The sequence below is a fragment of the Cydia fagiglandana genome, chromosome 22 (assembly GCF_963556715.1).
Source record: "Cydia fagiglandana chromosome 22, ilCydFagi1.1, whole genome shotgun sequence".
Lineage (NCBI taxonomy): Eukaryota > Metazoa > Arthropoda > Insecta > Lepidoptera > Tortricidae > Cydia > Cydia fagiglandana.
This window is the reverse complement of record NC_085953.1, coordinates 3,500,847-3,513,998: the sequence shown is the minus strand read 5'-3', so window position 1 is coordinate 3,513,998 and position 13,152 is coordinate 3,500,847. Positions and strand designations below refer to the sequence as shown.

General features: G+C 42.1%; 2 protein-coding genes across 2 annotated transcripts in view; one reads left to right on the top strand and one right to left on the bottom strand.

Moving 5' to 3' along the window:
- The window catches only part of LOC134675558 (uncharacterized), a 411,257-nt gene that overhangs the window by 247,243 nt on the left and 150,862 nt on the right, over positions 1–13,152 (bottom strand). The window lies entirely within an intron of this gene.
- LOC134675634 (uncharacterized) lies at positions 1,758–3,965 on the top strand. The gene has a single exon (XM_063533962.1). It carries the CDS (start codon positions 1,758–1,760, stop codon positions 3,963–3,965), a length of 2,208 nt encoding a protein of 735 aa, XP_063390032.1.

Below are 13,152 nucleotides of genomic sequence, written 5' to 3'. Positions count from 1 at the left end.
ACACACACTGTTTTACTACAAACTAAAGAAGGCGATTTAAAATGTTTATTTTGCCGAACAGCTGTGCATAAGTTAACGGAATGCAAACCATTTAAGAAAGCGTTACGCAAAGTACGATGGCAACACGTGAAGAAAAACGGCTTATGCTACAAATGCATTATCTCCAAGCATGAACGCGACACCTGCAAGTCCCCCGCGTGCGACAAGGACGGCTGCGGAGCTCCACATCATCGCCTACTACATTATCGGGTAAACAACAGTGCGCGTGACGTCACGGCGGCGCCCGCGCCGCTGCCGAGTGCAAGTGTACCGAATAATAGTACCGCGATAAACGGACCCGAGCCGCGCGAACCCGCGTTCAAGCCAGTGACGGAAACTTTAACTCATATAAATGCGACCGACACCAGAGTGTTGTTAAAAGTAGTACGAGTGCGTGTTCAGGGACCTAACGGTATGGTAAATAGCACCGCGCTATTGGACGATGGATCTACCGTCTCGTTAATAAGTGCCAATCTCGCGCGACGCGTCGGTCTACGTGGTAACTCACAGACATTGCGCGTTCACGGTGCGTTTAAAGATGACGGGCTTGAGTACAAATCGACCAAAGTGAATATATGTCGACATTAAAGGTATGGACGATAAGGTTTATAATGTTAAATTGCGTTGTGTTGAAGAATTAAGTGTGCCAATACAAACATTGTCTGTTTTAAAATTAGTTAATTATTCTCACCTAGCCGATATAAAACTCAAATTTTGTACCACTGATTCAGAACCTGAACTATTGATAGGTCAGGATAACTTACATGTTGTGATACCTATTCAAGTTAGGGAGGGCAAAGATAATGAGCCATCAGCTACGCTCACCCGCCTCGGCTGGAGCGTCCATGGGAAAGTGTGCGTGCCGCGGACTGTCCGTCCGTCCAGGCGCTCGCCATCTGTCGCTGTCCATACTAACCTTTTTATTACAGATAGCGGAGCAGATCACGATACCACATCAGATGAGTGCCTCCTAAGGGAAATACACGAAGATGTTAGGCGCTCGTTTCTGCTAGATTCCATGGGCGTGACGGCGCACGCAAAAAGCCGACGACGCCCGCGCCGCCGCGCAGCTGGAGCGCTCCGCCGAGCTCGTCGATGGGCGCTGGTACGTCGGCCTTCCGTGGAAGGACGAAAACCGCCCCATGCCCGACTCCCGCCCAAACGCGCTTACCAGGATGAAGGGTATTGAGCGCAAAATGGGTAAGGATCCAGGATTCGCCGACAGGTATCGTGAAAGGGTCAGTCATTTGTTAGAAAATGATTACGCTAGGGAATTGACTAACACCGAGGTCACGCCGAAGACTTATTACTTACCTCATTTCGGCGTGGACAACCCCAACAAGCAAAAACTTCGTCTAGTCTTTGATGCTGCAAGTCAGGTAAGTGGGAGCTCGCTAAATGATTATTTGCTCACAGGACCTGACCTATTGTCATCACTTTTAGGTATAATGCTGCGCTTTCGGGAACATCCAATTGCAGTAACAGGTGACATTAGGGACATGTTCTTGAGGGTCAAGATCCAGCAAGACGACCAGGACGCACTGAGGTTTCTGTGGAGAAATAACCCCACAGAAAACATAAGGACGTATGCGATGTCGTCACTCATTTTTGGCGCAAATTGTGCTCCGTTCGTCGCACAATTTGTTAAAAATAAAAACGCCCAGCGATTTGAATCGTCGTTTCCCGCCGCCGTCAATGCCATCGTCAACTCGCACTACATGGACGACTACATCGACAGCCTGCCCGACGAGGCGACAGCGATCGACATGGTAAGGAATGTCAGTGACATCCACAGGGCGGGCGGCTTTGAAATAAGAAATTGGACGAGCAACAGCGTCGCAGTTTTAAACAACGTGCCAAAGGAGACCTTAGGTACCGCTGCTGTAAGGTTCAAAGTCGGCCAGCAACATGAAAGCGAGCGTACCTTGGGTCTCATTTGGTACCCGGCGGATGACATATTGGGCTTCGATTTGTCATTAAAACGTATACCGAACGACGTCCTTGAAGGTGAGAATAGGCCTACAAAGCGTATAATGCTAAGAGTAATTATGTCTATATTTGATGTACTAGGTTTCTTAGCACCCTTCACGATTCAAGGCCGAATCATGCTTCAAGAGGCTTGGCGCTTACAGGTGGATTGGGAGGATTACATTCCAGACCAGATATATCTAAAGTGGCGAAAGTGGGTTGACCTTCTAAAGGTAATTAAAGATATCCGTATACCTAGGTGGTACTGCACAGCCGCGCGCAATGCGGTAAGGGACAGCCAAACAGCGACAGCGTGTGCGAGCGAAATGCAAGATTGTGTGGATATCGAGGCAGAGGTACCTACCTCGCCCCCCGCGACCCACGCGCCTACGCACAGTGCTACGAAAGGCTACGACGGCGTAGCGGCATCTACATGTGCTACGACCGCATCGAGTAGTAAGTACTCATACTATAATAATTTACAGATGCATTTGTTAAGCGATGCATCTACTCAGGCGATGTCAGCTGTGGGCTATTGGCGCTGGGAGGATAACGGTACTATTTATGTTGCATTTATTGCAAGCAAAAGCAGAGTTATGCCGGTAAAACAGCTGACTATACCAAAGGCTGAGCTGCAAGCTGCATTGTTGTCGGCAAGACTCGCCAATGCAATTGGAAAGGAGCACAAACTGACGCCTATAAGGCGTTACTTTTGGTGCTTCTCAACTGTGATACATTGGATTCGCAATAAAAATCGTACGTATAAGGCCTTTGAAGCAAATCGTTTGGGAGAGATTGACGACCTTACCCGCGTTGACGAGTGGCGGTACATTTCTACGAAACTAAATGTTGCCGATTTAGCCACGCGGGACTCGTTTGATCTAGCCCTACAAAATGAGTGGTTCAAAGGTCCTTCTTTTTTATACGCTGACGAAACTGAATGGCCTAAAGATATTATACCTACAAGTAACGAGGAGACAGGGGAATGCGTAGCAGTCGTCCAGATGCGCGAGGAACCTGCATGCATTCCAGTGCCGGACCCACAGCGCTTCTCTTCGTGGCTTCGTCTCACCCGCGCCACGGCCACAGTGCTAAAGTTCATCGCCAGGTGCAAAGGTCAAGCGGCCGAGATCGACTGTGCTATGATGGAGCGTGCCGAGATATTTTTACTAAAACACGCGCAAAAAGAGTCTTTTGGGGAAGACTTAGCCAGAATTAAGGCGCAAGGGGCTTTACATCGCGCAAGTAAGCTATTAAAATTATCACCTATTTTAGATGAACATGACCTACTTCGCGTGGGCGGGCGCATTGACGCCGCATCAGATGTGCCTCTGGACGTCAAGAGACCCGTAATCCTGGACGGCCGTCATCAGGTAGCACGACTAATCGTCCGACATTACCATGTGAAAGCGGCCCATGGAAGTCAGGAGATGGTGGTTAACGAAATAAAGCAAAGGTATTGGGTAATTAAACTTAGACCTACTGTTAAACTCGTGACGTCAAGGTGCATGTTGTGCAGGATAATGAAGAGCAGACCTCAGGTACCTCGCATGGGAGATCTGCCAGGGGCCAGAATAGAACACCATCAGCGACCCTTTTTTCACTGTGGTTTGGACCTTTTTGGGCCAATGGAGGTCGCGGTGGGTCGCCGCAGAGAGAAAAGGTATGGTGTTCTATTCACATGCCTCACAGTGCGGGCGATTCATATCGAGTTAGTTGCCTCCCTTACAACTGACTCGCTCATCATGGCGTTGCGACGAATGGCGGCACGGCGCGGCTGGCCGCGCCATCTGTATTCGGACAATGGAACTAATCTGAGGGGCGCCGACACAGAGCTGCGCCGGTCGATGGAGGCGCTAGATATGGACGTGCTAAAAGCTGAGGGGGTTAACAACAACATGGACTGGACTTTTATCCCCCCGCCAGCCCCCATTGGGGTGGGGCGTGGGAGCGATTAATACGCTCAGTAAAAACGGCTCTCAAAGTCGTTTTAAAAGAACGAGCACCAAGGGACGAAGTTTTGACCACATTTATGGCAGAAGTTGAGAACATGGTCAACGGTCGTCCATTGGTGCCCGTGTCTATCGATCCTGCTGACGGTGAGTCTCTTACGCCTAATCACTTCCTTTTAGGATCATCATCGCGACTCCCTCTTGTAGGAGAGTTCGATGATTCTGATCTCAGCCTGAGGAAGCTATGGCGGAAGGCGCAGAGGCTCGCTGACATGTTCTGGCAGAGGTGGCTAAGAGAAATCCTACCCACTCTCGTGCCTAGGACAAAATGGCTGGAGGAGCGGAAGCCGTTAAAGGTAGGAGATCTCGTTCTGATCGTGGATTCCAACTCTCCCCGTAATATGTGGCCGAAGGGGTTGATCACCCAGGTAATTCCTGGCGGAGACGGCCGCATCCGTTTAGTGGAGGTAAGGACGGCTACCGGGACTTACCGGCGATCCGCGGCTCGCATCGCTCCTATTCCCGTAAGTTTAGAGTGCTGAGTCAGCACTGGGGTGGGGAGTGTTAGCGATGCGCCCACTATACAAGTACCTACTTATACCTATGTTTACCTATGTAACTAGTTAAGTTTTATTTTAAGGAAACTTTGTCATATTAATTTAGATGCTAATGTCTAATACTTAAGGTTCAAAATTGTATGTCATATGTTATGCAAGGAATATGCACTACGTTGCCATGCGCCGGCGGCAGTCCGCTGCTAGACGCGATCTATGTCACTCGACTGTATCCCAAAATCTAATTAAAGTTCCTTGTTAAGTGTAACTTCGCATTTTCATTCCTCGTGCTAGTGCCTATCATCTACAGATACACTGACCTAAGTATGCTTATAACTAATTTCTGCCCGCAACCTCATCTACGTGGAATGATGATCAAGATTGATAAAAACTATCCCCGTGTCTCAAGCTATTTCCATATCAAATTTCATCTAAATCGCTTTAGTAGTTTAAGCGTGAAGACGTATTGAGCTTACTTTGGGTTTTAGTCAATTTATGTACGGCGGCGACGGCACCCTAGGTTAGGTTTTTTTTATATATTTTTTGTAATGTTTTGTATTGCACTTTTATACTGACATTGTAAAACCCTTACCTAAGACCCAAGTTAAATAAAGAATACATATAACCGCAAGTTTTCATATGAGTGAAAAGGCTACACTCTTAGCACAACTTTAACACTAGTTCTATCTCACACCCTTATCTCCAGTTAAAAGTTCTACATTATTTGTTTGTTTTCTCGTCTGTCTGCTGTAACTGCAAATATAGTAGTTTCGGTTATAGGTACCTGTTACGATCGTCTAGTTTTAACATGTTTGTTAAATTACATCTTTGTGATAATGGGGTTTAATTTTATAAAATGTATATTTTAATGTGTGTCCTCGGTTAATTACATCGGTGACTTTACATATGGTGACAATCAATCTATCCCAATTTGTCTGGCCTAGCCGGTAGTGACGGTCGTCTAGTCCATATCTTAGTTGATATCTTCGGTTCTTTATGTAGTTTTGGGAGCGGTTTTATCGAGTGCCTTCTAAATCTTGGCAGTTCTTTTGTGGAAGGGGCTGGTTTGAATTAGGTAAGTCTTAAGTTGTTTTTAATAAAATGAAGAGTTGTGAGTTATGATTTAACAATTTTTGGGTGTAAAACAAGATCGTTTTAAATATTCTTTGATAAATATTATAATTATAGTTGCGATAAACATACAAATAGATTCCCTTACCAGGATTCGAACCCGGGTCCTCTACTGCTTCAGAGGTACTGACTAGGTCAACTGCTATAATTATTGACCACTATACAGTAATTGACCTTTCCTAACAAATCAGAACGAAACAAGTAAGTAAGTAAGTAAGTAATCATTTATTGTCAGATTATGCAATGTCAGTATACAGATGTTACAATATTATTTGATTAGAGAGTGTCACAATCAACCGGTTTACGGTATACAATGTCCTTATTCCTAAAATACATATAGTACAATTCAAATAACCTTAAGATTAAACAAACAAAAAATGTCTAAGGTACAAGATACATATTAAAAAAAAACTATTCAACCCTACGATCATAATATTATAAAGCAACATTATTGTTTATTACCTACTAGCTATATTATTCATTACTATGTCAATTCAATATTATTATAATTTACATTTTTATTAAGGTCAATATTCATTAAATAGGTACCAGTCACATGTCAAGCGTTACAACCAACAACAACAAGCCAATTGAAACCTTATTGTTAGGAGCGGCCAATTACTATACAATGTCCAATAACTACTCGTATAGCAGTCACCCTACGCTAGGATGTCATTAATTAGTTTAATAATCACAATTTCCGAATACAAATCTTCCTAATTTCCGCACCAAATACCTGATTGAGCCGCACAAACGGACCACAACAGATCCGTGCCTTTTGAAACCGACGGTATCCTCAACACTGTTATGATGAATCGAAATGCTAATTAATAAACATGTTTATATGACACGACGTAAGCACGACATCTAGACGATACAAGTCATTAATAAACTGCTGTAGATAATATTTAACAGCACGAAACAGCAAATTTCCAGGTGTGAGTTGTAGCAGCCACGAAGCACGATAAAGTGTTTTTGAACTTTATGTGACTCAAAAAGTCACATGGCACTTGAGTACTCTTTCGCAAAAAATGCAGAATTTCATACACAAACCTCAAAAATGGTAAAACCGAACTTTTTAAAAAGCAGATTTTAATAAAAGTAAACTTTTAGCGTTATAATACCATTGTTTCAATTATTCTGTGCACACGTTTTGAATATTAAATAAGCGCCATGCTCTTAAATTATGATGATGACGGTTTGAATGAAACCACACAAACCGACCGCAACAGGTCTCCCGTGCCTTTTCAAACTGTCCTCGACGCTGTTACGGCTGATCGAACTGCTAATTAATAAGCACGGTTTATACGATACGACATCAACACGACACCAATACGACATCGGAATAATTTTGGCGCGCATGCAGTGTGAAAGTGTGAACACAAAAACCCGGAGTTCATTTTATGCTACTCGAAACTGCTAATTAAAAAACCGGTAGTTTTTTCAAGCGTCCGTATTACTATTACTTAAATGTTACCTACATTTGAAAATAAATTTATATGTAAACTTCCAAAAAAATATGTACAAAAATTTTACGTGACAGCTACTCCATAAAAAATGAACTGTCATAGGGACCATAACTCGATAGAGATGTTATACGGCGCGATTCGGGAAATACTTTAGAGATGCACTAGATATGAAATAGTAAAGATATGTGACGTTCCACTGCAAAAGGTACCTTATGGCGGCTGGCGCTAATGCTATTATTAACGCCACTACGCAATATTCAGCCGGGGCAATGGTACCTTTTGCCGTGGAACGTCACATATCTTTACTATTTCATATCTACTGAATCTCTTATTCATTTCCCGAATGTCGATAGTCGATGTCGTATCGTAGTCGTATCATCCTTTTACCGACTATCCCAGCACAATAATAGCGAGTAGTAAATGAATCGAATAGCTGTTGATTAAGACTCAAAGCGGTCGCATTGTTACGTTGTTAGGGATCAACGGAGCTACGCGTTAATTCGATAGTGTTATTGAATGAGATTTCTTGGAATAGATGTAATCTGTGTTTTAAGCTTATTGTAGCTCTGAAAGCTAGTCAACCAGACACAAAAGCTAGCTCCAAAAATTAAAAAAAAAATAAACTGAATTAACAAAAAATAACTTTTGTACTCAACATCATAATAGTTAGACAAATTTAATTATACAAACGGGTCTACCGCGATATAATTTCATTGTTTTTACCCCTGTAGACCCGTTCGTATAATTAATTAAATATGTGTACAAAACGCGACAGTTTAAAGTGTTACTATCACAATTGTTATTTGTTTTACAAGGCGGCAAGGTAGTTGCTTAACCCATGGTTATTGATACTTGAGCAAGCGAAATAATCCAAAATAGAACCACGAGCGTAGCGAGTAGTTCAAAAGGTGAAATTTGAGCGTCGCGAGCGTTTCAAGGCACGAGGGTTAAATAAACTTTGTTCGCGGCTCCAAAGTGAAACAGAAGAGTTTTCACCACATCGACGCAAGGAAAATACTAACTGTAAGTAGGTAATAGTACATTTCGATGCTAGTGCGGAAGGTATGTCATTACTTCACGAGTACCGAGATATCTTGCCACGAGCCGCAGGCGAGTGGCAAGACTCGGGACGAGTGAAGAATGACATTTCCGCGCGTGTATCGAACGAAGTTTTTTAATACAGTTGCGAAAAAATAAGAAAAACATTGTTAATAATCGTACACTAAACAAAAGTGGTAACAGTGACAGCTCGGTTAGACGTCGTCTTTAAGTATATTATATCTATGGGCGTTTGGCAGCTATTCCGTTCCATTCAGTCAACTTATTAAGAACGGAATTTTCAATATTGCATATTAAAAAATAAACGTGTTATAATGATGAAGAGGTAAGTAATTAAATATGAAATATGTAATATTTTTCGTATTCTTACATTAACGGTAGGTTTTTATGCTGATTACGACGTTTAAAGGAAACTAATATTAACACTCATCAATAAGTTGTCGTGAATTGGAACAAGTATAAATTTAAAAAAAATGGAAAAGTAAAAAGCACTAGTTCGAGATAACCAACTTTCCGTACGCTAAACAGCTACGTAAAGTAGCACTTTTTGAGCAACTGTATTAAAAAAGATTTTTCACCACACCAGCTCCGAAAGGCTTACTTTGCACTTCAAAAACTGATAGCAAAGTTGTATTTTATTCACATGTGAGGCAAAGTAATCAAATGCAAATTTTGAGTTGTTTTCTTATGTTTGCTGGTAGAATTGACTTTTAAATGTTGATTTTGGATGATAAATAAATATTTAATAACATTCATTTGGATTTCATTTGGTTTGATTTTGTTTGATATTTCACACTTAATATTTTGCTTTGAGTTGGTGTGGTGAAAAATTTTGTGTTTCACTCGGGGGCAAATTTTGTTTAACCCTCTTGCTTTGAAACCCCGCAACGCTTAAGATTCCAATTTTCGAATTTTGGGATCTTTCGCTCGCTCGCATATCAATATTAGCACGAGCCGTTAAACAATAACTTTGCCCCCTTGTAAAACAAATAACTATTATTAGACAGTACATCTTCTGTATTAACTACTCTGCAATTTCACCTGCCAACTCTAACACAGTGTTAACACAATTTACAGAAATTATCACAGACAAACGCAAACTTCGTTAGCTCGGTAAAAAATGAAAAGCCTCTAAAAGCTGGGAATATAAAGCCAGAGGCAGATTAGAGTAATTTACAGAAACAAAACGAATAAAAATAATACGAAGCGTTGCTTTATGGGGTGTGCTGCGATAAAAATTTAATTTACGCTGCAAACAAGGGTGCAGGGAGATATGGAGGGGTGACGAGTATTTATGTCCAGCGTAACTGTTGTCACTTGCTGGCTAGTAAATTTAACAGTTGCGCGTCGATAAAAAATAAATTTGACATATGTCATTTTTAATACCGTTAAGTAGATTTTAAATTAATTTTGTATTATGGTAACATTCCATTTCTGACCGCAGCTGCACTACTGGTACTGAACGCGTCGGTGTTATTGTCAATTTCCATAGTAAAATGAACAGTAGTGCAGCTGTCGTTGGAAATTGACTGTCACCTTTAAGCAGAATGGTCTGCAAATGATGCATAAACTTAGAAATAAATAAAAAAAAATATTCATCATCTCGGGCGATACTTGAATTCGCGACACTGGGTCATTAGCCCATGTGAGAGCATAGAATGATTAATTTTTCAATTTTTAATTAATGTTTGTTTTTTTTTCGGATGTGTATTTTTATTGTTTTTCTATAAAGTACTTTTTCTCTTTCTATAAAGTCTTCACACTAGGCGGGAATTGAGACACCAGCGCGCCGCTCTCCCACCTTCGTCACTGGGCACGGCATTCTTCTGCCAGCTATGCGGTCGCGGCTGCCGCTCTCGCATTGGACTTACTAGTCATTTGCGGAAGTGCTGCACTCTCATGGACGCTATTTGAACCATCATTTTATTGATGTACACTATGTACAGCCCAATGATAATGATAAAGTACTAAAGGGCAAATAATGACAGCAGCAGTATTAATACTGCAGCAACTGTTTTGATAAATTGCGTTGCTGTCGTTGCCGCATTACTGTCTCTATTAGAACATTAAAATTTATTCCGTCACTCATTTAAATTTATTCCGTCACTTATTTTACCAAGAAGACTGACAGCGACACCGCCCGCGTCAACGTTGCAGCAGAAATGTTGCAACAGTTAAGGTGACAGTCCATTTCCGACGACAGCAGCACTATTCATTTTACACTATGGAAATTGACAATAACACCGACGCTTTTCGTATTAGTAGTGCAGCTGCGGTCAGAAATGGAATGTTACCCTAATGCTATCGCAGTCGCTAACTCAAAAGTGACCTTTATCAATAATTTCCATACGTACCTGCAATAATTTCTTACACAACGAAGGCCGCAAAATATCTGACACGATCGTATTCGTAGAGCCATAAGAGCGTGTTCCATGTTTTTGCGGCCTTCGAAGAGTGTCATATTACTGATTGTATAGGTACTTGAATAAACCTACCCATTCAATTAATGAAATCCGTCTTTATAACAACCAACGATTTCATCACGTAATAAAGCTTTGTCATTTGTCATACATTCATTTTAATTAACCTGAGAAATTATAACATTTAAGTCATAATTCCTCTCTCGGGTCGCTCGGGAGTAAACGCGAGTCGAAAGTTGTTGAAATCTCTCTGCTAATTTATCAAAATTGCGAGCACTTTGCATCTGAATTGTAACTGTCTTGAGGATGGGGAAAGTTTGTTAAGTAATGAACTGTGAAGTGAATAGTGGCGAGTATTTAAAAGAGAAAGATAAAATTGTAAAACGCTATGTACGTCTCTAAATATATCTAGTTTAATAAAATGTTAATGTTGACGGATTTGTGGCCGCTTTCAGATGAAAGAAGTGCCTGGCGTCCGTTGGCTGGTTGGGTGGACGACATTCGGAAAATCGCGGGGCACTTTTGGATGACCAGCCAAACCAGAGACCAGCCCAGGACGGATAAGTGGCGTACACGAAGAGAGGCCTATGCTCATCAGTGGGCGATTGAAGGCTATACTGATGCGCAAAACGTTCAAACTGATAAACAAGATCAAGTGCGGGTAGTTCGAAAAACTCGCGCGGCTAGAAGATGTTGATGTCAACTTGAGCCAGTCTTCTCCGAGACCACGGGGACAACGCCGTCCTCGATGCGTCGGAGGTAAATCTTAAAACTTAAATACGCGATTAAGTCCCGTTGTGCAATTTGATAATGTTTAATAATCGTGAAAGTTTAAATCAGTGTTTCACACTGATGATGATGATGAATGATGATTAAATAGAATAACGATAAATCCCTCCGCAATGACAATCGACCAAACTTCCTGCCATGTCAAAGGAAATCCTGGCATATGGCATATCCTACCTATCCCATCATGTATCATCAGCCGTAAAAATTCATGGCGACTGAATTCTTTCATAAATTCTCCATGCAATATCGGAGCTCACTGTACTTAGGTACAGGTTTGATCGTCGGATCAGAATACTCCATACGATTTCCAAACCCACTCTTATTTCAAAGCAGAGCGGCTACCGCGAAAACCGAAATTCGCAAATTGCGGGGATCTTTCTCTTTTACTCTTATGAAGGCGTAATTAGAGTGACAGAGAAAAATCCCCGCAATTTGCGAACTTCGATTTTCGCGGTTATAGCCCAGATATTTCCAGCATAGTTGCCATCACATCCACACAACAATTCCCGAATAGCCTATTTAGTGCGATTACCAGCATTAGTTAAACTAACCCGAGCGCTGATTGGCTAATCGCCGACCATTGCATTAGCCGCTCATTAGCGAGAATAGAAGCGTGGTGATTGTCAAACTTTAGTGTAAGTAGCGCTGGATTTTTAGTTTTGAAGCACAGAATAAATAATAGTACTAGGTACAGAAGACTCACTCTCTAACAAAACGCGTCTGTCACATTCAGTACAGATATGGCTGCTAGGTGGCGACAGCGCCACGCGTGGCAAACCCCAAAATTGGGGTCGAACGGATGTACTTTTAGCTACCTGTAGCAAAGCAACGAAATCGCGGAGTGAGCCACGCCTGTTTTAAGGTAAAGTATCTTGAGTCTTATTATGCCCGCTTACCCGCTCGAGAAACCCCGAGATAGGTCGAGAACGAGTGTATTAGCTACCAGTGGCGGAGCGTCCATAGAACTCTATTCCCATCGGCTTGTCTAATATTCAGGCTCTTGGGTAATTATCTTTAAACTTATGAAGAAAAAGAAGGGCAACTTAGCTACGCCTTGCCTACGAACAATCTAGACGCGCTCCCACTAGGTACATTACACACTGGTCCCTTCTCGTTCCGCTTTTTCTCGTCTCGTCTTGCCCTTCTCCGATTGAGTCGGTTCCTTGGCGAGAACCTCTCAACGAGTGTATACAGGCGGCATTACATACTTGTAAAATTTCATCATCATCATCATCTCAGCCATAAGACGTCCACTGCTGAACATAGGCCTCCTCCTTGGACCTACTTACGTACCGGTTGGAAGCGACCCGCATCCAGCGTCTTCCGGCGACCTTAACAAGGTCGTCTGTCGATCTTGTGAGTGGAAGTCCTACGCTGCGCTTTCTAGTCCATGGTCTCTACTCAAGCACTTTTTGACCACACTTTTGTACACTTTACTCTTGTACTGAACCTACTGAATCCTTAACTGTAGCAGATGCAACGGAGCCATGACATTTAGTTTCGTCTAAATTAAAGTAGAAAGATTATATGTATTTATCTATGCGTATGTTAGTCCGTAGAGTATAAAATGTAATATAATAACTGAAATGAGGAAAAGCCTATCAGCGAGATAAATACAATATAAGCTGGCGAGGTTAATGCTTAATATGGTTATAAGATAATAAATAAATCGGCTGTAAACACAGTATGCAAAATCCATGCGCTGATTGGTCAATCACAGACGAGTTAACAAGGAAATTGGCACATCATTAGCGAGTCCGTGCCGTGATTA